The sequence below is a fragment of the Bufo gargarizans genome, chromosome 6, assembly GCF_014858855.1.
Source record: "Bufo gargarizans isolate SCDJY-AF-19 chromosome 6, ASM1485885v1, whole genome shotgun sequence".
In the NCBI taxonomy this organism is placed as follows: domain Eukaryota; kingdom Metazoa; phylum Chordata; class Amphibia; order Anura; family Bufonidae; genus Bufo; species Bufo gargarizans.
The window spans coordinates 12,005,394-12,032,631 of record NC_058085.1 but is presented as its reverse complement, the minus strand read 5'-3'; the positions used below and the strand labels follow the sequence as shown (position 1 = coordinate 12,032,631).

The window sequence follows — 27,238 nt, the reverse complement described above, 5'->3', positions numbered from 1 at the left end:
AATCTTTAATAGCAGCCTGTAACTCAGATAGCGATATGGGCGACTCCAATAGTGAGACCGCCTCAGGAGGGAGAGATGGAAGGCCAGCGGACTCGAGATAAGACCTCATTGAGGGCATTAATCCGTGGGCATTGGACTGATGGGAGTCCCCTAAGTTATATAGTGTGTGATAGTAGGATCTGAACGCTTCTGTTATATCCCGCGGGAGGGAGACCTTAGAACCGGAGAGGGTAGACACGTGAGGAACATAAGAGCATAGCCTAGTTTTCCGTAAAGCCCGAGCCAGGGTTCTGCCTGGTTTATTCCCATGTTCATAGTAGTGTCTACGGCATTTGGTTAAGGTTGCCTTCGCTTTTGAGAGGCAAAGTGAACGAACCTGATCACGGAGCTGAGCGAGCTCTGCTCCCAGCTGCGAGTCCAGGGTCTGTTTGTGTTGCTGATCTAACACGTGAATGCGCGACAAAAGGGAAGTTATCTTTGCGGCTCTCTCTTTTTTCAACTGGGACCCTAGTTTTATAAAGGAGCCTCGGGTAAAGCATTTATGGGCTTCCCAAATAGTAAGGGGATCAATCTCTGGAGCCACGTTAGTCACAAAATATTCAGTCAGGTCCTTCCGGATTTCAGAGGAGACCTGCAGGTCTTGTAGGATTGATTCATTTAGTTGCCAATGCCAGGCCCTGTTTTGGTGGGTCGGGAAAGAAAGCGATATGGAGATTAGGGCGTGGTCAGAGAAAGCTATTGAATCGATCTCCGCCCTTGTAAGAAGGTCTAGTCTAGCATGATTCAGGAGGAAAAAATCCAATCTGGAGTAGGAATTGTGTGGGTGTGAGAAGAACGTGTAGTCTCGGGATGTTGGGTTTAAGACGCGCCATGTGTCCACAAGTTGCTGAGAGAAAAGGAGCTCTTTAAGCTTGGAAATGGTTGAGTGAGGATAAGAAACCTGACCCTTGGAGGAGTCCAGACGAGGGTCTAGAACAATGTTGAAATCACCTCCCAGAATCAGGAGACCCTCGGTGAAGTCCTCCAAGGCTCTAAGGGTCTTGGACAGGAAACTAATCTGTCCCGTGTTAGGGGCATAAATAGACGCCAATGTAACTAAAGTACCTGCTAACTTTCCTTTAACAAACAGGTACCTGCCAGCTCCATCAGTGCGAGAAACAATCAGGTCCCAGGAGATTGCGTTGGAGATAAGGATTGAGACACCTTTCGTCTTGGAATCCGGGTCAGAACTGTGGTAGACATGTGGAAAACGTCTATCGAAGCGTTTCGGAGTAGAGGAGGAGTGAAAATGTGTTTCCTGGATAAATGCCACATGAGCTCTTTTTTTCCAGAGGAGACGCAGGAGAGAAGATCTCTTTTCAGGCAAGTTCAAACCCTGTACATTAAGGGAGAACAACAAAATGTCAGACATATTGAACAGTAGAGGATAAAAAGTAAGTGCGTATAAAACCCCATTGTGAGAGAGAAGTGTGTTGTCAATAAGGGAAGGAGGAGAAAGGGAGTAGGGTAGGAGAAGGCGAAAAAGAGAGGAAAATAGGCAGGGGGAGGGATCCTATCTATGAGCAGGAAAAAGCTGCAACAGTAAAAGTAACTGTGAGTAACCCATCAAAAGGGTATTAAGGAAAGGACTCACAGTGCCCTAGTAGGGGAGGTAGAACGGCAAGCAACTAGGAGAGGAAATGAAACCTAATCTCAGAGAGAACTACTAGTGACCTGAAAAGGAGACAGAGCAATTTTACATCCGGGAGACCCCTTCCTAGAATGAACAGCAACATTGACAGCGGAAAGAGGTGAGGATAGATGTATAGGTTTATACCTACAAGACAGATAAAATGGAGGTAGCACAGGAAATAACAGGAAAACACAGAGGATAAAATAAGAACAAAGTCATAAGACCAATAACATCCCCTGAGGTTGAAGAAACATGGAGAGTTTCACAGCAAAGTCCCTTTCAGGAATGCAGGTGAAGAATCGCCCCACCAGAGACGAAAATGGTGAATCAACGGGGAGATTGAGGTAGAAGTCTTGCAGGCTGGTAGTGAGGTCTGGAAGAACGGCCGCGGGAGGAGCTGGAATGGCCAGGAGATGCGCGTCTCGATAACGGAGATGTTGATCGTCGAGGGAAATCTGGCCTTTGTGGTGGCTCTTGCAGGAGTGGAGGCAATGTCCAATCCGGAACAGCAAATGGATGGATATCCAGGAACTTGAAAAGATCTGAGAGGTCGGTAGGAGAGCGGACCAGCATCGACTGACTGGTAGAGTATCGGACGATGAGGTGGAACGGATGCCCCCAGCGGTAAGATGCTTAAGCTTCTATAATTGCCTCTAGCAGAGGCCTAACCATTCTTCATATAGATAGAGTTAGGCGGGACACATCTGGCAAGATAGTAATTGGAGTGTCCTCAAAGAAGAGTTCCTTCTTCTCCCAGGCTTTGCGTAGAATTTGCTCTTTCACCGTGTAAAAATGGACCTGGCAGATGACATCACGTGGCCTCTCCAGGTCACGATTTCTGGGACTAGCGGTCCTGTGGACTCTGTCTAGCTCAATTTTGGTTGAAGGTGGATTATCAAGGAACGAGTTGAATATGTCAACCACAATGGAATGTAGCTGGTCGCTGGGGACAGACTCCGGGATGTTACGGAGCTTAAGGTTCTCCATTTTCCACGTCGTCAAGATGTGGAGAAAAGTCCTGCAATTGAGAGGTATGCGCAGACAGGGTCGCGGAATGAGAGTGGACCGTGGATGCAGTGGCCGCATAGCAGTGTTCTAGCGATGACAGCCGGGCGTCTAGCTGATGGACATCATCACGAAACACTTGGATAGCCTGGGCCTGTTTGGTTTCTATGCGAGCCACTTGTGCCTCCAAATCAGACTTTGTGCGCAATGACCTCACCATTTCCCATAGCTCTGCCAACGTGCAATCAATGGGGGGAGCCCCTGTGATTCCTCAGGATGCTGCGACAGCGAGGAGAAAATGGCCTTGGCTGAGAGAGTGAATGTCCAGGGCAGGCCGTGGGTGAGTAGGAGCAGGGTCCAGCAGGGTCGGTGGCGTCCCCTCAGTAAAACCCCGTGTAGGGATAGCCGCAGGAGAATGGATCTGAGGTGTATCCCTCCCGGGAGTGTGCCGTGAGCTATTTAAAGCTGAGTGAAGCGCGTAGGTGCAGGCTTGCAGGCTTTTGTCTTCATTAGGCCCCAATCTCACCTGAGAGGCGGTATCTGGAAGCTCCGACGAAAACTGAGCTGCGTGGCATAGCGGGGGACCCGGTCGGGTGGCAATTTCACTCAGGAAGGCCGGGGCTGAGCGACATGGAAACAGCTCACCCGGGTGCTGCACGCTGGAAAGCAGGACCTCCGGAGTCGGCGCCGGAAGAAACGGCTGTGCCGCAGGCCGCAATGGTGAGGAAGCGGCGGCCATTATGGGCGACTCTGGGTCTCCTTGCTGGGTGGATTGGAGGAACCGGCCTATAGAGTGCTCGGGAGGGACCGCGGGTTGGCTCCTCGACCTTCTCCCTTTAGTCACCTGTAGGAGGTAAGATGGTGGTCCCACTTGATTCCCTGAAGCAGGTCACGGAGCTCTCCTTACATGCGTCCTCACGCCGCCATGCCGAAGACACGCCCCATATTTTTTTCCTTTAACCCCTTAAGGACTCAGCTCTATTTCACCTTAAGGACTTGGCCATTTTTTGCAAATCTGACCAGTGTCCCTTTAAGTGCTGAGAACTTTAAAACACTTTGACTTATCCAGGCCATTCTGAGATAGTTTTTTCGTCACATATTGTACTTCATGACACTGGTAAAATGAAGTAAAAAAAATATATATATTTTTTGCATAAAAAAATACCTAATTTACCAAAATTTGGGAAAAATTAGCAAATTTCAAAGTTTCCGTTTATCTACTTCTGTAATACATAGTACTACCCCCAAAAATTGCGATGACTTTACATTCCCCATATGTCTACTTCATGTTTGAATTATTTTGGGAATGATATTTTATTTTTTGGGGATGTTACAAGGCTTAGAAGTTTAGAAGCAAATCTTGTAATTTTTCAGAAATTTACAAAGACCCAATTTTTAGGGACCACTACAGGTCTGAGGTTCTATAAACTACACACAGGTATTCAAAACTGATTTTACAAACTTCGTTAACCCTTTAGGTGTTGCACAAGAGTTATTGGCAAATGGGAATGAAATTTGAGAATAAAAATTTTTTGCCTAATTTTCAATTTTAACCCATTTTTTCCACTAACAAAGCAAGGGTTAACAGCCAAACAAGACTGTATCTTTATTGCCCTGACTCTGCAGTTTACAGAAACACCCCATATGTGGCCGTAATCTACTGTACGGCCACACAGCGGGGCGTAGAGGGAAAGGTGCGCCGTATGGTTTTTAGAAGCCGACTGGTTTTTTGACACCATGTCCCATTTGAAGCCCCCCTGATGCACCCCTAGAGTAGAAACTCCATAAAAGTGACCCCATCTAAGAAACTACACCCTCAAGGTATTCAAAACTGATTTTACAAACTTTGTTAACCCTTTAGGTGTTGCACAAGATTTAATGGAAAATAGAGATACAATTTCAAAATTTCACTTTTTTGGCAGATTTTCCATTTTAATATTTTTTTTCCAGTTACAAAGCAAGGGTTAACAGCCAAACAAAACTCATTATTTATGGCCCTGATTCTGTAATTTACATAAACACCCCATATGTGGTTGTAAACTGCTGTACGGGCACACGGCAGGGCGCAGAACGAAAGGAATGCCATACGGTTTTTGGAAGGCAGATTTTGCTGGACTGTTTTTTTGGACACTATGTCCCATTTGAAGCCCCCCTGATGCACCTCTAGAGTAGAAACTCCAAAAAAGTGACCCCATTTTAGAAACTACGGGATAGGGTGGCAGTTTTTTTGGTCCTAGTTTAGGGTACATATGATTTTTGGTTGCTCTATATTATACTTTTTGTGCGGCAAGGTAACAAAAATAGCTTTTTTGGCACTTTTTTTTGTTACTTACAACATTCATCTGACAGGTTAGATCATGTGGTAATTTTATAGAGCAGGTTGTCACGGACGTGGCAATACCTAATATGTATACAATTTTTTTTATTTATGTAAATTTTACACAATGATTTCATTTTTAAAACAAAAAAAATGTTTTAGTGTCTCCATAGTCTAAGAGCCATAGTTTTTTCAGTTTTTGGGCGATTATCTTAAGTAGGGTCTCATTTTTGCGGGATGAGATGACGGTTTGATTGGCACTATTTTGGGGTGCATATGACTTTTTAATCGCTTGCTATTACACTTTTTGTGACTTAAGATGACAAAAAATAGCTTTTTTACACCGTTTTTATTTTTTTACGGTGGTCACCTGAGGGGTTAGGTCATGTGATATTTTTATAGAGCCGGTCGATACGGACGTGTCGATACCAAATATGTATACTTTTTTAAATTTATTTAAGTTTTACACAATGATTTCATTTTTGAAACAAAAAAATCATGTTTTAGTGTTTCCATAGTCTAAGAGTCATAGTTTTTTCAGTTTTTGGGCGATTATCTTGAGTAGGGTATGATTTTTGCGGGATGAGATGATGGTTTGATTGGTACTATTTTGGCGTACATGCGACTTTTTTTATCACTTTTATTACCTTTTTTGGGAAGTAAGGTGGGCAAAATTTCAATTTTCTCATAGTTTTTATTATAATTTTTTTATGGCGTTCACCGTGCGGGGAAAGTAACATGACCGTTTTATATATCAGGTCGTTACGGACGCGGTGATACCTAATATGTGTAGTGAAGCAAAGGAAGGCAGCACTCCAGATGATAATGAAAAAGTGGACGATTTATTCACTCATCAGCAACGTTTCAGCTCTCTCTATGGAGCCTTTTTCCAGCTGGAAAAAGGCTCCATAGAGAGAGCTGAAACGTTGCTGATGAGTGAATAAATAATCCACTTTTTCATTATCATCTGGAGTGCTGCCTTCCTTTGCTTCATTATCTATACCCGGGACCTTGGTCGCAGGTCCCCCAGGAGGATTTTTTTGCACCCGTACGTTTTCTCTTTGTGTGCTGCTTCTCTTTTTTCTATTTAATATGTGTAGTGTATTTTTTTTTTTTTTTTTATTCAGTGATAAATGTTTTTTCTTATCTTAACTTTTTTTTTAAAAAAATTTGACCCAGGTCTGATGTCTGTATAATACAGTACAGTACACTATATAGGGTACTGTACTGTATTTTACTTACACTTTGTCTGAACATATCTATGCCTTTTGCATAGATCTGTTCAGCACCATGGACAGCAGGATCCCTGAGAAGGCGTCCTGTTGCCATGGGAACCTTCCCCGTCTGCTCAGTTGTAGCCACAACTGCGCAGACGGGGAAGGGTAAGGACGGGGCTTTCTGGGGGCTCTCTCCCTCTCCATCGGGGGGCTGCAAAGGCACAGCAGCCCCCCGATCTGAGAGGGAGGGAGCTCCCTGAGCTGTTAACTTTTTCCATGCAGCGGTCCGTACGGACCGCTGTATGGAAAGGGTTAAACGGCTGACATCGCATCACCGATGTCAGCCGTTTATACCAGGGTGTCAGCACCTGGTATAACCACTGTCCACCAACCATTTTTCAAGGGGAGGCCGCACCACCTGCGAAACCCCCCCTGCACCACCCGCCCACATAATATCATTCAGGGGTGCAGGGGGGTTAATAAAACGTTATTTGGGGCATTTTAAACTTGCGGTTTGCTGCGATCGCCGATACGGGGGTGTCACATGACCCCCCCCCCCCCCCCGGCGTTGTGACAGGATGCCGGCTAAATGATTTCAGCCGGCATCCCGTTCGGATTAACCCCCGGGGCGCCGCAATCTTATTTTAAACTCATGACGTATCTACATAGGTGGTTGCTGCTGTTTTTCGTCATTTCGCCGGATATGCTGTCATGCTGTTGCTCTGAATGAATGAGATAGCTCAGCTTAGATAGGCAGGTTATTTTGGCTCCTGATGATTCTTATATAGAAGAAACGCGTTGAGCTAATATTAGAGCTAATATTACTGCGATAGCATGAGCTAGATGACAGTTCTCTTGGGAAGTAAGATTGGGTGCGATCTTGCAGGATACCTTTAGCTGTGTTGCTACAGCCTGAATCATACAGCACAGAGGTGATCCATGCTTGACACAGTGTATCAGGACGCCGTATTACCAGGGCACCCTGATCTGCACCCAACCCTGCTCTTCCTATTTAATCACCACAGCTGGTCTGAGAGCGCTGGGACATTGTAGTGTTTATCACATAAGTACACTCTTGTCTCCTGGCTCTCATGCTGCCATTATAGCATCAGCTGTGGTTGATTAGCTTGTATGTGATTCCCATCACACCTCTCCATAGTTGTACCTGAATACATTTCCAAGCCTATGGAGGTGGTTTGATATTGGGACACATTCTCATATCCCTTTGGCTACACAGTGGAGGTGGAGACACTACACACATGGTGGGTTCACATGTCACAATTGTTTGAGCACTTGGTTAGTGCCATCCCACCTGCCTAAAATTATTTGGGATTTTTTTAGGTCACATTCCCCCTATTTTATTGGTATACCAATAAAAGTTACATTTTAGCGTATCCCACACCTTCCGCGATTATAATTTACTAGGGACGCTTTACTTTATCACCTATTAATTTCCATGAATTACAAGCAGCGTTAACAGATAAAAGTCAGTTACCAGATACATATGAGGTCTATTAAAGTTGTAATCTTGTAGAATTCTTGGATGATGTAATCCTTAGCTGTAGTCACATGGGGGGCAGTGAGGACAGCGAGTTTCTAGGTCCCTCCAAACATGACACCACCTGACCTCCCTTCAGAGAAAGACAATCACCTCTGCCCTGCACGGGCACTTAAACTTTAGGCGGTCACACCCTCCCCCCCCAGGAGGATCCCAATCCTTGGCAGCCAGAGATCCAAAAACCCATTACGGATCCTAGCACCTCACTGGAAGGAGTATCTCCCCTTCCCTATGTCCAACATACAAACGAAGACCAGGAGAATGTCCGTCTCGGTCCCAAAATAGTTAAACGGTGTATTTATGAGATGTATAGGCAGTTCAAAATTTCTTATCAACTCCCGGTTCCATGATGTCTGGGGAGTTTCTTTATAGTTGTGGAGCTGAGCTGCCAACTTGTCTGAGCAGAGTGTGAAATGTAACCACAGGGTCTACTTTGGAGCACGGCCACCTTTGGAGCCTGTTTCCTCTGCCAATTCCCTTCACCTGAGTAAATGAGCAGGCATTAAATCATAACTTCAAATATTCAATATATATATATATATATATATCTTTTTTTTTTTTTCAAACTCTTTATCAGAAATATATTCCCATCTGCTTAGTTTTATTTTAAATATCTATCAATTGAGGAACTAAGTCATCTGAATCAAAAGGTAGGCAATATTTATTTCCTGCCGACAGTGAGACAACCAGATAACACACAATACAATGGTGACAAGCTATGCTAAGCAGTTGTCTGATTATACTAGGAGTCCAGGCTTTATATAAGGTGCCTTACGTAAGCAATAAAGAAAAAAGCTATATAATAATAATCTCTATAACTAGGCAGGTTAGTCGATACTTTGCATAGAACATATAACAGGATGTTTCTATAGAATATGACAGGATGATGAGGCAGGATGTTCTATAAACTGTTGACCCAGATGTTCTCTGCAGTTGTGCTTTATTACCCAAGTCAACAGTCTTTACAAAAATCACTTTGTTAACCCTTAAAATGAATTGAATTTCAAAAACTTTTCCAACATGGTGTAGTGGATGAATCTGGTTATGTTAGAGTTGCTTCAACTGAAGAGATTGGTCACCACCAATGGATGGATCTGTGGAGTTCTGGTGCCAGAGCTACTGTAGACCAACTGATTGGTGGGGGTGCCAGGTGTCATACCCCCCACCTATCTGATAATTATGGCCTATCCCGACAAGCCATCAATATCACATTACTGGAAAACCACTTTACTGACATACGCATTATTGTCATTTAGAGCATGGGGAGGTTTAATGGTCTAAGTATAATTTTTACTTCTTGTGCAACCCATCTTGCTATTGTTTTTACATGTAACATAGGGGTTCTTTATTAATATGTTTAGTGATTTTTTTTTTAAATCTTTTTTTTGTTTTATTCGGGGGGAAAAGTCGTTTTATTTAAAACTTCAGCTGCTTATTCTTCAAATATGCAAATTGACACTAAAATAAATGGTTACAATTGGTTCCCTGTTTTGGTAATTTTAGAAGTTTGTATTTTATGATATATTTGGGTACTTTTAAGATACATTTTGGCAGGTGGGACATTGGTGAGGTAAGCATTTTTATTATGCAATTTTCTTTATAACTGGGGCATTCACATGTGGCAAGTGATGCTTGTGCGGCATAACAGCCCTGCCTGGCAAGGTAGAAACCACTATGTGCACAGAACAAGCAATCACGACAGAATATATTAAGGGGAAGCGTCCAAAACCATCCGTAAGAACAGTAAAGGATCACTACCACCCCTTTCCATCCGTGCTATTGTCATTACTTCTAAAAGTACATATGTAGCAGGGCTAACACACAAAATCAACTCAAATTGCGGATCCGTCTCACAAATGCATTGCAAGAACGAATTAATCTCTCCGCTTGTCATGCGGACAGACGGATCCGTCTTGTATCTTTTTACACATTTTTACCGGTCTGCGCATGCCGGTATTTTGAATGCCGGATCCAGCACTAATACATTCCTATGGGGAAAAATGCTGTATCCAGAATTCAGGCAAATCTTGAGTTTTTTTTTGCCGGAGATAAAACCATAGCATGCTGCGGTTTTATCTTTTGCCTGATCAGTCAAAATGAAGACATCCTGATGCATTCTGAACGGATTACTCTCCATTCAGAATGCATGGGAATATACCTGATCAGTTATTTTCCGGTATAGAGCCATTCGCCATTTATTTGTCACCTTTCCACCCCAAAAAATAGGATAGGACTGTTCTATTATGGGCCGAACGTTTCATAAAATGCGAAATGCACGCAGCTTTTTTTGGTGTTTTTTTTTTGTTCGTTTTTTTGCGCGGTATTGAGTATCGCAATACTTTTTTATGGTGACGAAAGCGAATCAAAAATTTGGTATCGAAACAACCCTACGCCAATCTGATCGGCGTAGCATTGTCACAATACCAACATTTTGATTCGGTATTGATTTGGCGACTAAAAATTTAATTTGGCTCCTAAATTTTTCAGTTCAGGAGCCAATGGCTACTAGGTATTTTTTTTAGTCTGGAGCACTGGACCTAGGAATTTTAGTGAACAGCAAACTAAGCAGTAAAAACCAATGTCAGGCAACTGCTGCCAAGGTTAATTAGATAATGGATTGCGTCAAAAGGGGCATAGATGCCCATAAGAACATAGTCCTGCCACTTTACAAGCCACTAGTCAGACCACACATGGAGTACTGTGTACAGTTCTGGACTCCTGTGAAGAAGACTATGGCTACTAGAGAGGAATCGTTAATCCAGGGAGTTATTCTGATTGCCTGATTGGAGTCGGGAACAAAGTAGGGAAAATTGGCTTCTACCTCACAGTTTTTTTTTGCCTTCCTCTGGATCAACTTGCAGGATAATAGGCTGAACTGGATGGACAGATGTCTTTTTTCACCCTTATAAACTATGTTACTATGTTACATCCTATCTGTCATTCCACTTGACTGAAAATAACTGGCCAAGTGTGAATGACGCCCCTTTTTCCACATGTCTGGAAACCAGCTCTTGTGGGACTCCAGCTCTATTTTATGGACGGTCCCAATCATCGCTCCAAGCCCTCAGCTACCTCTGGTCACTAAAAGCAAGGCGCTGTTTTATCTCCCTGTAAAAAGGAGTATCTGACGGAGGGAGGTCACTAACAAGCTAAGCATGAAGATGGCTTCCTTTATATGTGAGTTTTTTTATGTTTAACAAAAGATGATTTACGGTTGAAACATTTCCCACATTCTGAACATTGAAATGGCTTCTCCCCTGTGTGAATTTTCTGATGTGCATTAAGATTTGATTTAAGGTTAAAACATTTCCCACATTCTGAACATGAAAATGGCTTCTCCCCTGTGTGAATTTTCTGATGTGAATTAAGACTTGATTTAAGGTTAAAACATTTTCCACATTCTGAACATGAAAATGGCCTCTCTCCTGTGTGATTTCTCTGATGTATAACAAGATATGATTTATTTTTAAAACATTTCCCACATTCTGAGCATGAAAATGGGTTCTCTCCTGTGTGAATTTTCTGATGTATAACAAGAGCAGATTTATTTTTAAAACATTTCCCACATTCTGAACATGAAAATGGCCTCTCTCCTGTGTGAACTCTCTGATGTCTAACAAGTTCCGATTTCTGATTGAAACATTTAATACATTCTGAACATGAAAATGGCTTCTCCCCTGTGTGAATTCTCTGATGTTTAAATAGAGATGATTTATAATTAAAACATTTCTCACATTCTGAACATGAAAATGGCTTCTCCCCTGTGTGAATTTTCTGATGCATAACAAGAACTGATTTTTCCTTAAAACATTTCCCACATTCTGAACATGAAAATGGCTTCTCCCCTGTGTGATTTCTCTGATGTTCAAAAAATGATGATGTGTGCTTAAAACATTTCCCACATTCTGAACATGAAAATGGCTTCTCTCCTGTGTGAGTTCTCTGATGTATAACAAGATATGATTTACGGTTAAAACATTTCTCACATTCTGAACATGAAAATGGCTTCTCCCCCGTGTGAATTCTCTGATGTATAACAAGAGCTGATTTATTCTTAAAACATTTCCCACATTCTGAACATGAAAATGGCCTCTCTCCTGTGTGAACTCTCTGATGTCTAACAAGTTCGGATATCTGATTAAAACATTTACTACATTCTGAACATGAAAATGGCTTCTCCCCTGTGTGAATTCTCTGATGTCTCACTAATTCTGATTTAAATCTAAAACAGTTACCACATTCTAAACATGAAAATGGCTTCTCTTTTACATGAGCTGTTTGATGTTTAGCACCTCTTCTGTGACTTTTATTCTGTGTTACAGTCTGTGATGAATCAGAAGATCGGACCTGTTTAAAAGAATCAAATGATGCATTGTTGCTGTGATTGGATGAGGGTATATCTTGTATATTGGCATGCTCTTCAAATGTATCTCGTGTGATACCAAAATCATCTACTTCAAAATCTGAAGATACCAGATGTTTCTCTAAGTTCCTGGTACAGTCATCTACCAAGAACAAAATACATTTTATTATTGATGAATAACATTAAAATTGTATTGAAGTTTTATAAATTTTCCAATAAAAAAAATCCACAGAAATTACAAGACATGGCACAAAATTCAATCATCAATTGACTAAAACAGTGGTGGCCAAACAGACCCCAATCTAATAGTAGACCGAGGGGCATAACTAAAAAACGCTGGCTCCTACCTTGAGATACTTTCCTGCAACCCCCACCCAATCAGTTGTTTAAAAGATATATAAATAAAACATTTCCTAGCACTGGACAAGTGGTGACGAATCCCCTCTTAGTGCCCCACACATTAGTTATCTCCTTTCAGTGTCCCTTTTACAGTGGAATTCCTCTTTAGTGCCCTCTCCCCAACTACCCCCACTCAGTAGAATGTCCTCTTGAGGTCTCCAAACAATAGTTATGCCCCTAAGTGCCCCCACACAGTAGTTATGCCCCCTGCAGTAGTGCTGTCCCTTGGTGTCTACTTTACATCAGTGAAGCTCCTGTACTATGAATAAAGTTAAAGTAAGGCCTCATGCACACGGCAATTGTTTTGGTCGGATGCGGACTAATTCACTTCAATGGGGCAACAAAAGATGCTCCGTTCCGTGGCCCTGCTAAAAACATACTTTGTGGACAAGAATAGGCATTTATTTTAAAGGCTGTCTATGCCGTTCTGCAAATTGAGGAACGCGCACGGACGCATCCGTGTTTTGCGGATCCGCGATTTGCGGACCGCAAAACACACCACGGTCGTGTGCATGAGGCCTAATACTGAACACATCATGCTCTTCCCGGCAGCAGGCAAATATCTGGTGTTCAGTGGTGAGACTTTTTTGTATGACCTCTTAAAGTTACATTCACATGTGAAAAAAGGCCATAAAAAAATGGCCATTTTTCAACAATTTTTGCATCCCTTTCTTAGTCGTCTGGACCTTTTGCATTAATTTTTAATGGCCATCATTTAAGGATGATTTAAATTATTTTTATTTGCTTTTTATTTAATTGCCAATATATGCCGTATACATAATGTCCCCCAAAGTGGCCCCAGTTAGTAATAATGTTCCCCAGGGTGGCCCCCATCAGTAATAATTAATCATCCACTTGCACGAGTAGAGAAAAGTCGCTCTTCATTTGGTGCTAAAGAACCAACACTGGGATGATGTCACCATGCGCTCCTAAGCAGTCATGCTGAAAGAGCATAATGATGTCATCACATTGGTAGCACAGGTCCTTCCGCACTAAGAGAGACTGCCTTGTGTGTGCAAGCGGATAAGGCAATTTATTTTTATTTTAACCCCTAAAAGGTCATTTTACACTAGTGTACCATACCCATTTTAAACAGCCATTACATGGATGCACTGTTGTCTAAATGGCCATTAAAAATAGTCCCATTGATTTAAATGGGGTCCATCTGGCAGTGAAAACCGCCACAAATCTTTCACAAACACTATTCACTCGCCTTAAAAAAAATGTCCATGTGAATAGCGCCATCGAGTTCTATTCATTCTAAAAACAGCTGTGTGCCATTTTTCACTGTTGTGTGAATGTAGCCTTATCCTGCCGCCTTTCCCGATTACACAAACTACATATAGCGCCAAAGAATAATCCTGTGACCTGAACATCTCCACTGCAGCTAGGACACTGTGCACACCGAGGTCTCTCCAAATCTTAGTCCAGTGACTCTCAAGTAAACAAACTGCATGGCCCATACCATAACATCTTCCTTTTTTAATGCATTTATATTAAAGGGGTTGGCTCATCAGAGACAATGGGGGCAATTCGCCAGGATATGCCCCTATTGTCTGGTAGGTGCGGGTCCCACCGCTGGGTCCAGCACCTATCTCCTAAACGGAGCCTCGAAAGTGGTGGAGGATGCACTGTGCATGCGCAGCACTGGCTCGGCTTTATCAGTCAGGCCCATAGAAGTGAAGGTAAACAGTGGCTGGTCATGCACAGTGCGTTACCATTCACTTCTATGGTGAGAGCGCTTTGTGGTGGCCGGACCAGTGTCCTCTAACCACCACGTTGGCCCGCTCAGTTCTCGATATAGGTGTGGGTCCTAGAGGTTGGACCTGCACCTATCAGACAATGGGTACATATCCTAGTGATATGCCCCCATTGTCTCAGATGAGACAACCCCTTTAAGTGCTTGCAACTCATATATACTGTACACACCATCCAAAGATTATGAAAAGTATATCACTAGAGATGAACCAATTTCTGGAAATACATTTCAGGTGTAATTCTGAAGAATCAGGTCAGAAGAGGGAACAAATAAATTTGACAAGAATCGAATCTGCTCCTAATGGCCTGATAATATGTGCATGACTCTCTGGCAGATCTGCTCGTTGGCATCAGCTGGAGGTGTGTGACGATGCCACCTGCCACACTGAATACCTGTCACCGCCACTTCTGTGAGAAGGTCTGACAGACATCCTTCTCTACCTATTGCATGATGTTCTTTGTTTTGGTTTCACTTTCTTATCTCATTTCCTTCTCCCAGGTGTCACCTATTTAGACTAATCCTCTTTCCTTTATATTCCCTCCCATACTGCCTCACTCTGCGGTTTATACTACTTTCTGGATTGAAGTGTTCACTGCTGGAGACTTCTGCTGCTGCTTGTTCAGATAAGTCCTTTCATGTATTGTGTTTCCTTGCTGGCTTGATTCTAGGTGACCCTGACTCCCTCTGTATGAAGTGCAGGGAGCCGGTGGTCGTGTCCCCTCACTATTATAGGGTTTTCAGGTGTCAAACAGTCTTAGGTAAGGGGGCATACAATAGTCTACCTTTGAGACCCTTGTATGTGCTTAGCAGTCAGGGTGAGCTCTTAGGGTTTTATAGGGGTCACCTATATGCTCCTTAGTTTGGGATCAAGCCAGTCGGACATTTATTCATAACTTCCAGCTATCTGCAACATCATCCGTGACAATACCCTGCACTGGAGGCTGAACAAGACAGTACACATATCAAACTTGGCCAGTTCCAGCCACTGTTACAATCCCCCTCCCAGAAGTCCATGGAGTCAGGGGACAGGCTATGTGCAGAAGAAAGGGCACAGTCCTGGTACGACTGAACCTTGTTGTTCAGGCAATGCTTGTCCTTTTGCGGATATGCGTCAGGTTGGCACAGCACTTAAAAAAGACTTCCATCACATTAACCACTACAGGACCGCCGCACGCAGCGATGCGTCCTGGCGGCGGCCCTGTTATTCCTCCTAGGACGCGTCGGCGTGTCATCTCGCATGCGCATTTCAGGCCGGCAAAAGTTAAAGAAGTATTTAATCACCAGCCTGCCAGCCAATGATCAGCGCTGGCAGGCTGGTGATTTTCAAAAAAACGAATCAGAAGCCATTTAACACCTTATATTTATAAATTGTCACCACCAGATCTTTGAGAAGTTCTGTTAGACGTTCTTCAGTACCTTCTGCATGATCTTCTTTTGTTTTGCTTTCGTTTTGACATCTCTCCTCCCTCTCCCAGCTGTCATCTATTAGCAGTGATTGCCTCCCTATATATCTCCTCCCCATACTGCCTTACCTTGCGGTTTATACAACTTCCTGGAGTGTGCTGATGCTAGAAGCTGTTACTGCTGCATCCACAAGATAAGTCTGTTTATTTCTGTTTTCCTGTGGGCTTGATCCTAGGTGAGCCTGACTCCCTCCGTATTAAGTGTAGGGAGCTGGTGGTCGTGTCCCCTCACTATTATAGGGTGTTCAGGTGTCATACAGTTGAGGAACGAGGGTATGCAATTTTCTACCATTGAGATTTTTGCATAGGCTGAGCAGTAAGGGAGAGAGCTGGGGCTGTTACAGGACTTACCCTTTTGTTCCTTAGTTTTGGATCAAGTCAGTCGGATCTTCATTTGTGTCTTCTAGTTTTCTGTAATACCATCCGTAACATAAATATAAAGGTGTTAAATGGCTTCTGTGCTCCTCTGCTGGTCCTTTTCGTCGGTTGGTCCCAGCAGAGGAGCACAGTTCACCGTGAGTACACCAAACAGCACACTTAGCCCCCAGATCAACCCCCATCACCCCAATTAACCCCTTGATCGCCCCTGTCAATCACCTAGTGAAAGGGAAAAAAGTGATCAGTGTAAACTGTCATTTTTCTTTTTTCACTAGTATTGACGGTTAGGTTTAGGATAGTTTAGGCCCCTTTGTTAGGCAGTTAGCGCCCAGCCCACCGCAGTCACTGATTCGCTGACTAGCGTATCGCTAATCAGCATTTGTACTTTTATAGTATCTCTAAGTGATCAGAACTGATCACAGTCATATCTATAATAGTATTAGTGTCACCTTAGCTCGCCCTCCTCCGAAAACGCAGTGTTTGCCCGATCAGGCCTGATCGGTCGCCCACACTTGCGTTCACCCACGCCCGCCCTGCCGCAGTGAGAAAAAAATTATTATTATTTTTTATCACTGCACAATCACTTTACAAGCGCTGCGGCGATAAAAAAAAAAAATCTGTTTTGATATTTTTTATCAATCGCAGCAGCCTCCGGTACTTGGCTAGCCTCCCATTTGTAAGACAGGCTTGCTTTTTTTCTTGGGTAGTCTCAGGGAATACCCCCTAAATTTAGTTGTCCAAATGGCAAATAAGGGGTATTCTTCTGAAGAGGCCTACAGGCTTCTGACCTAGTCGGATGAGGAATGGGAACCCTCATCTGACGAATCCAGCGTGTCAGAATACAAACCTGTAGAAAGCAGTGGCAGTCTGACCCAAAGTTCGGACGAGGAGGTTGAGGTCCCCGGTTCCACCAGGCGTACCCGGCCCCATGTTGCTAGACCACAGGTTGCGCAGGATCCGCTTCAAGGGCAGCAGAGTGGGGCTGGCGCTGTCGGATTACGTGGGGAGGCATACACCAGCAGCGCAGCCCATCCTGGACCTAGTACCAGCACTGCCGTACAACATGGTGAAGTGGCGAGCACCAGAAGGACAGTTGAAGCTGGTACGGTGGCACGTGCATTAGTTCCCCCGTCGCAGCCACTGCACAGACAGTCCCGTAGGGCCCCTAGAGTTCTGAGGTGCTGGCAAACCCTGATTGGCAGCCCCCAAATTCACCCACACCAGTAGTTCCCCCTTTCACCGCCCAGTCTGGAGTTTGGGTTGAGACAGCTCAAATCGGATCGGCACTGGGGTTTTTTGAGCTGTTCTTGACTGCGGAGCTGTTGGACTTAGTCGTGGCAGAAACAAATCGGTATGCCACTCAATTTATAGCCGCCAACCCGGGAAGCTTTTATGCCCAGTCTTTCCGGTGGAAACCCGTCCAAGTTTCCGAAATTAAAACTTTTCTGGGCCTTCTCCTCAACATGGGCCTAATAAAAAAGCATGAATTGCAAACCCGATTCATCACATGCCCATGTTCTCTGCTGCCATGTCCAGGACACGATTTGAGACCATCCTGCGTTTCCTGCACTTTAGTGACAACAGCACCTCTCGTCCCAGAGGCCACCCAGCTTTTGACCGACTCCACAAAATTCGGCCCCTCATAGACCACTTTAACACCAAATTTGTAGATTTGTATACCCCTGAGCAAAACATCTGCTGTAGACGAGTCCCTTATACATTTTACCGGGCGCCTTGGCTTCAAACAATACATCCCAAGCAAGCGCGCCCGGTATGGGGTCAAATTGTATAAGCTCTTATACAAGGGCCAGAGGCTGTACCCACAAATTTCGTGTCTATGAGGGTAAAGATCAGACCCTGGAGCCGGTTAGTTGCCCTGACTACCTGGGGAGCAGTGGGAAGACAGTCTGGGACTTGGTGTCACCCTTATTTGGCAAGGGGTACCATCTTTATGTGGACAATTTTTTACACAAGTGTGCCCCTCTTCAGGCATTTGTTTTTAGAACAGATTAGCTGCTGTGGCACCGCGCGACCTAGTCGCCGGGGCTTCCCTCAACGGCTCGTTACCACCCATCTTGCAAGGGGGGAGAGGGCTGCCTTGTGTAACAAAGAACTGCTTGCAGTGAAATGGAGAGACAAGCGTGACGTTTACATGCTCTCCATTCACGCAGACACGACAATCCAAATTGAACGAGCAACCAGTGTCATTGAAAAGCCCCTCTGTGTCCGCGACTATAATTCACTCATGGGAGTGGTGGACTTCAATGACCAGATGTTGGCTCCCTATTTACTTTCCCGCAGAACCAGACGCTGGGCCTAACAAAAAAGCAAATGAATTGCAAACCCAATTCATCACATGTCCATGTTCTCTGCTGCCATGTCCAGGACACGATTTGAGACCATCCTGTGTTTCCTGCACTTTAGTGACAACAGCACCTCTTGTCCCAGAGGCCACCCAGCTGTATCCAGGAGGTTCCGTGGCCCCAACCACCAGTGTAGTGAGCCGTCTACACGAGTGACATTTCCCCAGTGTCGTTGCTGGTACCTCAAACCAACCGCCACCCCGAAAAAAATGTTGTGTCTGTGGCAGGAGTGGAATAAGGCGTGACACCCGCTATTTCTGTCCTGACTGCCCTGACCACCCTGCCCTATGCTTAGGGGAGTGTTTCCGGAAGTACCACACACAGGTACACTTAGCATAGGGATTGCATCTCACAGGACAGGCACACAGGGCTATTAGGGCCCATTCACACAGAGCTGCTGCAAACCTCTCCAAAGCGCATAATGTACTTCGCCACATCTCTGGGCGATTTGGCTTTGCACATTGTCCCATAGGGAAGGAGAGGTTTGTCCTATAAAAGGTAAAAAAAGCAAAACAAAAAAAAAAAATCACCGGTAAGCAAAAAAGTTAATGTTCTGTTTCCAAAGTTCATAAAAGTTAATGTTCTGTTCAAATGTTATTATAAAGTTCATGTTAATAAATTTATTGGGTTGCGGCCTGGTTTTTTCTTTTTTGTTTTGTTTTTTCTACCTTCTAGGTGGACCAACCGATGAACCAGCTGCAGCACTGATGTGCATTCTGACAGAAGCATTGCGCTGCTGTCAGATTACACAAAAGTCGGTGTATGCGGCGCTACAAGACGAGATTTCTCCTCTGCAGTAAAAAAGATATGTTTGCCGAGGCTTATGAGCTGAGGGGCGGTGTTCATATGCTTTGGCAAACACTTTGTATATATAATAAAAAAAAAAAAAAAAAAAAAAAAAAAAACGGCAATGATTTATTCCAACACATCGATTGATGTGAATGGAGAAATCTGGTTTGCCAGGGCATACGAGCTAAGTGGGTATGGATGTTGGGCGGAGCTCCTATGTCCTGGCAGACGCCTTTCACCTCCTTTTTTTTTGGCAGAGATTTTTTCATCCACATTGATCGATGCGAATGAAGAAATCTGTGCCGTTCATTTTTTCTTTCAGCCCAGAGGCTGAACGGAAAAAAAGAATATCTCATTACCTGTATGCTCAATATAAGGAGAATAGCAGAAACTCCTAATGCTGGCCATACATGTAATGATTGCGGAGACCCTCAAATGGCAGGGCAGTACAAACACCCCACAAATGACCCCATTTTGGAAAGAGGACACCCTAAGGTCTTCGCTGATGGGCATAGTGAGTTCATAGAAGTTTTTTTTTTTTGTCACAAATTAGCGGAAAATTATGTTGTTTTTTTTTTCTTACAAAGTCTCATATTCCACTAACTTGTGACAAAAAATAAAAACTTCCATGAACTCACTATGTCTATCACGAAATACCTTGGGGTGTCTTCTTCCCAAAATGGGGTCACATGTGGGTTATTTATACTGCCCTGGCATTTTAGGGGCCCTAAAGCGTGAGAAGAAGTCTGGAATCCAAATGTCTAAAAATGCCCTCCTAAAAGGAATTTGTGCCCCTTTGCGCACCTAGGCTGCAAAAAAGTGTCACACATGTGGCATCGCCGTACTCAGAAGAAGTTGGGCAATGTGCTTTGGGGTGTCTTTTTACATATACCCATGCTGGGTGAGCGAAATCTCTCTCTAAAATGATAACTTTGTATAAAAGAAATGTGAAAAGTTGACTTTTAGAGAGATATTTTCTCACCCAGCATGGGTATATGTAAAAATTCACCCCAAAACACGTTGCCCTACTTCTTCTGAGTACAGTGATACCACATGTGTACTCTAGGATTTCAAAGGGCATTTTTTACACATTTGGATTCCAAACTACTTCTCACGCATTAGGGCCCCTAAAATGCCAGGGCAGTATAACTACCCCACAAGTGACCCCATTTTGGAAAGAAGACACCCCAAGGTATTTTGTGATGGGCATAGTGAGTTCATGGAAGTTTTTATTTTTTGTCGCAAGTTAGCGGAATTTGAGACTTTGTAAGACAAAAATAAAAATAAATCATTTTCCGCTAACTTGTGACAAAAAATAAAAACTTCTATGAACGCACTATGTCCAGCGAATACCTTAGGGTGTCTACTTTCCGAAATGGGGTCATTAGAGGGGTGTTTCTACTGTCTGGGCATTGTAGAACCTCAGGAAACATGACAGGTGCTCAAAGTCAGAGCTGCTTCAAAATGCGGAAATTCACATTTTTGTACCATAGTTTGTAAACGCTATAACTTTTGCGCAAACCAATAAATATACACTTATTGCATTTTTTTTAATCAAAGACATGTAGAACAATGAATTTAGATAAACATTTATATAGAAATTTAGTTTTATTTGATAAGTTTTACAACTAAAAGTGAAAAATGTCATTTTTTTTAGCAAAAAAAATAAAATAAATAAATATAAATAATAATCGGTAAATTTCGATTAATAACAAAAAAAAGTAAAAATGTCAACAGCAATGAAATACCACCAAATGAAAGCTCTATTAGTGAGAAGAAAAGGAGGTAAAGTTCATTTGGGTGGTAAGTTGTATGACCGAGCAATAAACCGTGAAATTAGTGTAGTGCAGAATTGTAAAAAGTGGTCTGGTCATTAAGGGTGTTTAAGCTAGGGGGGCTGAAGTGGTTAAGAAAACTAAATTGGCTGTTGCTGCTGTGCCTTCTGAGACTTATTGTAGGGGTAGCACCACCAGAAAGGGCAGGATGTCTCTGACTAAGCCAGGTTGGAGATGGGACTCCTGGACAGAAATGCAGGTGACAGGCATCAGTAAAAACATTCTCCCCTTTTTGCTTTGATTGCAATTATCTAAAAGTATGGCTATCCTGTAGTAGTCACTTTGCTTAATGCTAACCATATGCTTTCTAGCATGTAGGCAACCAAGCATGCAGTTGTCATGCTCACCAGCATGCTTGATGACCCAGTTCTTTAAGACTCCACTGCAATGGTTGGTCATGGCCATGTCATCGTCGCCGTCATCGTCATCATCATCAGCAGCATATCTATCATACGAGCGCCAACCTCCTTCCTTAGCTGTGCCTAGGAAAACTCCATATCCCCCTGTACCACAAACTTTTCCTCCTTCATGTGACTTTGTCCGTCCAGGTTCCTATCAGCTACAGGTTTCCCAGCAAGCTATGGAGGTTGTTGTTCTTCCTCTAGTCCTTGTTCCATCAGCGTGAGCATTAGTACAAATATAAATATCAGTATGATGCCATGTTAATGCTTGTCCCTACTCTGGTGGCCTCTTCGAAGGGGTTGAGTATGCGACATATGGCCCTGATGAGCTGCAACTACCTGCGCTCAAAATAACATATGCTCTGCTGTGGTGCTCTCATGCATTGTTAAAGATGTGTGAATTTTATTCTATATTTTTTGTATATCTAGGACTGTAATGAGTTAACTTTTTCTTTTTCCAAGTGCCTTCCTCCCACACCTCTCTCTTTGTCTCAAGCTGGAGAAGGGAGAGGTGGGCAAAGACCTGTGCTGTGGGAAGTGTCTGATTTCTCATCCTTCTACAGGTATCCTACAGAGTGTGGTGGAAGGCGTAAGCCAATTATATGGCTTGATGATATATATTATTCACTGCCTATAGAGAAGCACCTCTTTGATGTGTCATATATGACGTATGCAGTATTATTGTTAGATTGTCGGCCATTACAAAATGGCGACCACCTAGATGTTTACATTAGTTCACATTCCAAAGTGGTACCCACTGCGCAGATGTTGAAGTGTCATCTCTGTTTCTCTTATCACTTTTTCCTTTTTGACCAATGAAACAATGTTTTAGCCTCAGAGAGGACTGCCCTCTTCTGAAGATGTATATACGGCTTACTCCCATATAATAAAGTTAGAGATTGCTTTGACCAACTTCTGTGTCAGTGTCCAGTCTCTCAACCACGCGTGGATATTAACCCCCTGAGGGTACATTGATTTGGAACACCAGGGTGTATCTTAAATGCCCTAATTTTAGGGCGGCTTTATCACATCATGTAATTCATTAATCTCTGTACGCTGCTCATAGCAACGCTTCAGCATATGTAAGGTGGAATTCAAACGGTACAAAGTCAGACCATTTTGTCACTTCACGTTCAGAAGGGCCTTTTTAGCCACATAAGAAAGGCTGAACAGTCCCCTGGACATGACCAGCACCATCTGCAAGCCACGTTGCTTTTTCAAACATTGATGCACCACTAAATTTTTGAGGTGTGCCATGCAGAGAACATGTGTTATTTCCCCCAAATGAAGTGCAGCCATAATGTTCCTGCCATTGTCACCAACCACATTGTCCATTTGTAGATGGAGGAGAGAAATACAGCAGGAAATGTCACACGCCCCGCTGTGCCCCCCTGCAGTTTTTCCGCTCAGTATGTTAATACTCAGCATCTGTACAGGGAGGAGGAGACGCCAGGGTTTTTCAATAGGCGTCTTCTTCCTGGCTATGATGCTCTCTGCTGTGATTGGATCGTGACACAGCCAGGTAGAAGGAGACGCCTATTGAAAAACCCTGGGGTCTACTCCTCCCTATATAGATGCTAAGTATTCATACTGAGTGGAAAAATTGCAGGGGGGCACAGCGGGGTGTAGGAGTGACATTTAAAAAAATACAGGCAGGGTGACAGCATCGCCCCCGGAAGGCAAGGTATTTATCTAAACAAAAAAACAAAACAAAAACATGAAAGGTCCTTTTTAAGACACCATGGCAATGCTTCAGTTTGCACATATAAAAGGAGGGAGTAGAAGTGGAAGCAACAATGTGCTCTGTTTTTGTTGGGGAAAGGAGGATGTCCGTTGAGGAGGACGTGGATAAACACCTGGTGTAGAGTACCAGATAATCAGCAATTGCAAGCTGCAGCATAGTGGCCAAGATCATACAATGGTTTAAGAAGACAGGTTCCACTCAGAACAGGCCTCGAAGAAGTTGAGCGCACATGCTCAGAGTCATATCCAGAGATTGTCTTTTCAAAATGGACGTATGTTGTCATGGAGGAGTGGAAGAGGAATCAAGTGACAACCTGTGAAGCTCTAGTGAACTCCAAGAGAGTTAAGGCAGTGTTGGAAAATAATGGTGGCCACATAAAATATTGACACTTTGGGCACAACTTGGCCATTCTCACTTAGGGGTGTACTCACGTTTGTTGCCAGCGGTTTAGACAATAGTGGCTGTGTTTTGAGTTATTTTGACGGCACACCAAATTTACACCGTTATACAAGCTGTACACTGACTACTTTACATTGTATCAAAGTGTCAGGTCTTCAGGGTTGTCCCAAGAAAAGAATATAATTTACAAAAATGTGAGGGATGGACTGACTTTTGTGAGATACTGTAGGTACCAGCAGCAGATCTTGATGACTTGCTTGCCCAAATGCATTCAGCATGGCAGAACATTCCATAGACAATCATTAGAAACCTCATCGGTAGGATGCCAAGGCGTGTAAGTGACTGTATTTATGCACATAGCTCTTGCAGTCTTTGTGGTTGGACTCCCATATTGTTGAATGGATTAGGCAGTGGCTGAGGGACAGACAACAGAGGGTTGTAGTCAATGGAGTATATTCAGACCAAGGTCTTGTTGCCAGTGGGGTACCTCAGGGATCTGTTCTGGGACCCATATTGTTTAATATCTTTATCAGCGAAATTGCAGAAGGCCTCGATGGTAAGGTGTGTCTTTTTGCTGATGACACAAAGATTTGTAACAGGGTTGATGTTCCTGGAGGGATACACCAAATGGAAAAGGACTTAGGAAAACTAGAGGAATGGTCAAAAATTTGGAAACTAAAATTTAATGTTGATAAGTGCAAGATAATGCACCTGGGGCGTAAAAACCCAAGAGCAGAATATAAAATCAGTGATACAGTCCTAACCTCAGTATCTGAGGAAAGGGATTTAGGGATCATTATTTCAGAAGACTTAAAGGTAGGCAGACAATGTCATAGAGCAGCAGGAGATGCTAGCAGAATGCTTGGGTGTATGGGGAGAGGCATTACCAGTAGACAGAGGGAGGTGCTCATGCCAGTCTACAGAGCACTAGTGAGACCTCATTTGGAGTATTGTGCTCAGTACTGGAGACCATATCTCCAGAAGGATATTGATACTTTGGAGAGAGTTCAGAGAAGAGCTACTAAACTGGTACATGGATTGCAGGATAAAACTTACCAGGAAAGATTAAAGGACCTTAAAATGTAGAGCTTGGAAGAAAGACGAGACAGAGGGGATATGATAGAAACTTTTAAATACATAAAGGGAATCAACAAGGTAAAAGAGGAGAGAATATTTAAAAGAAGAAAAACTGCTACAAGAGGACATAGTTTTAAATTAGAGGGGCAAAGGTTTAAAAGTAATATCAGGAGGTATTACTTTACTGAGAGAGTAGTGGATGCATGGAATAGCCTTCCTGCAGAAGTGGTAGCGGCAAATACAGTGAAGGAGTTTAAGTATGCATGGGATAGGCATAAGGCTATCCTTCATATAAGATAGGGCCAGGGGCTATTCATAGTATTCAGTATATTGGGCAGACTAGATGGGCCAAATGGTTCTTATCTGCCGACACATTCTATGTTTCTATTTTTGATACTCAATACTGAATAAAGCGAGATGTTTGGCATAATTTGTTTCTGTCTTTTTTAATCATTTGCAAACCATCAAAGGGGTTCTCCAAGATTTTCCTCAGCACAAGTCATCAATATGAGATCAGTAGAGGTCCGATCCCTGCACCCCCACCAATCAGCTGTCTTAGCCTCAGTGCTCACTGGAGCTCATGTGAATACAAAGCCTCCTCACAGCTTACCGAGCACAGCGCCGTCTGTTGAACTGTGGCTGTGCTTGGCATTGCAGCTCAGATAAATTCACTCGAATGGGACTAATCTGTGCCTAGGCCATATGACCAATGAACGTCACATTGCATGGCCAGGAAGAGGCCTAAGAGCGCGACAAGGCTGCCGTGAGCTAAATCCGCCTCCGATCTGATATTAATGACCTCTCTATGCTGTATATCACCTATAACGCTGTCACATTTCCATCCATATTTAATTAGAATTTTAGCTGAATCTGTGAATATAACGCTGAAAAAACTGACAGAAAAATGTAACATAAAATTGTATAATCCAGTGAAGGGGTAGAATCTGTGGGTCTTCTCTGCTTTACTTAGTGGTCACTACTCACCTAGGCGGTTATCTGTAGGAATGTCCTCTGTACTCTGCTCATCACCCCTCACATATGTCTCTGTAACATATATCATGTTCAGATCTTCACCCGGATTCACAAGCTGTGAAACAAATATTGTAGAAGTCATCAGACGGTTGGAGAAGTCGTGTAGAAGGTTTTATATAACCTGAAAAGAGGACCAATAATGACCGGACAGCAGGAGTTATCTGACCCAAATATGTGCAGGTTTCCTGTATAAAGTGAGGAACAGAAGTATTTTAACACCCTGTGATTTTGCAAGTTCTCCCACTTTATGGAGGGGTCTGAAATTCAGATAAAAAAAATAATAATACAGGAAATCACATTGTATGATTTTTAAAGAATGTATTTGCCTTGCACTGCTGCACATAAGTATTTGAACACCTGGCAATCAGAAAGAATTCTGGATCTCAAAGACCTGTTACTGTGCCTTTAAAAAGTCCACCTCTACTCCACTCATTAATCTAACTTAGTAGCATCTATCCAAGCTCTTTAAAGACACATGTCCACCCCACAGTTAGGCCGAATGCACATGGCCGTGTTTCACAGCCGTGTGCGGGCCGTGGAACCGCGGCCTGGATCCCTCCTGAGAGCAGGAGCGCACGGCGTCACTGGTTGCTATGACGCCGTGCGCTCCCTGCTGCCGGCACAGAACAGTAATACACTGGTATAGATCTATATCAGTGTATTACTGTACTGTGCCGGCAGCAGGGAGCGCACGGCGTCATAGCAACCAGTGACGCCGTGCGCTCCTGCTCTCAGGAGGGATCCAGGCCGCGGTTCCACGGCCCGCACACGGCTGTGAAACACGGCCGTGTGCATTCGGCCTTAGTCAGATGCCAACTACTCCCATGGGCAAGACCAAAGAGCTGTCAAAAGACACAAGAGACAAAATTGTGGACCTCCACAAGGCTAGAAAAGGCTACAGGGCAATTGCCAAGCAGCTTGGTGAAAACAGATCTGTTGGAGCAATTGTTAGAAAATGGAAGAGGCTAAAGACGACTGTCCATCTCCCTCGGACTGGGGCTCACCTTGTGGGGTCGTGGGTCTCACCTCGTGGGGTATCCCTGATGATAAGAAAGGTGAGGAATCAGCCCATAACTACAAGGGAGGAGCTGGTCAATGACATGAAAAGAGCTGGGACCACAGTTTCAAAGGTCACTGTCAGTAGAACACTACACCGTCATGGTTTCAAATCATGCATTGCACAGAAGGTTCCCCTGCTCAAGTCATCACATGTCCAGGCCCGTCTGAAGTTTGCCAATAACCATCTGCATGATCCAGAGGAGGCATGGGAAAAATTCATGTGGTCAGAAGAGACCAAAGTAGAACTTTTTGGTCTAAACTTCACTCGTCATGTTTGGAAGAAAAAGAAGGATGTATTGCATCCCAAGAACACCATCCCTACTGTGAAGCATGGGGGTGGTAACATAATGCTTTGGGGGTGCTTTTCTATGAAGGTGAGATTTTGAGAAACAACCTCCCTCTCTCAGT

At 43.6% G+C, this 27,238-nt stretch overlaps 2 protein-coding genes across 2 annotated transcripts in view; one reads left to right on the top strand and one right to left on the bottom strand.

Moving 5' to 3' along the window:
- LOC122942550 (oocyte zinc finger protein XlCOF7.1-like) overlaps positions 1-27,238 on the top strand; it is a 238,641-nt gene that overhangs the window by 53,450 nt on the left and 157,953 nt on the right. The window lies entirely within an intron of this gene.
- On the bottom strand, positions 10,299-26,024 carry LOC122942551 (gastrula zinc finger protein XlCGF26.1-like). The gene is made up of 2 exons (XM_044300213.1): positions 25,724-26,024; positions 10,299-12,274 (listed from the first exon to the last, which is right to left on the bottom strand). Exons 1-2 carry the CDS (start codon positions 25,851-25,853, stop codon positions 10,941-10,943), a joined length of 1,464 nt encoding a protein of 487 aa, XP_044156148.1. The 5' UTR covers positions 25,854-26,024; the 3' UTR covers positions 10,299-10,940.

Excerpts from the sequence above, each read along its gene's own strand:
- LOC122942551 (XM_044300213.1), bottom strand. The coding sequence starts at position 25,853 with ATGACTTCTACAATATTTGTTTCACAGCTTGTGAATCCGGGTGAAGAT. Across the intron at positions 12,275-25,723 it reads TCCTACAGATAACCGCCTAG|ATGACTGTACCAGGAACTTA; the intron begins GTGAGTAGTGAC and ends TGTTCTTGGTAG.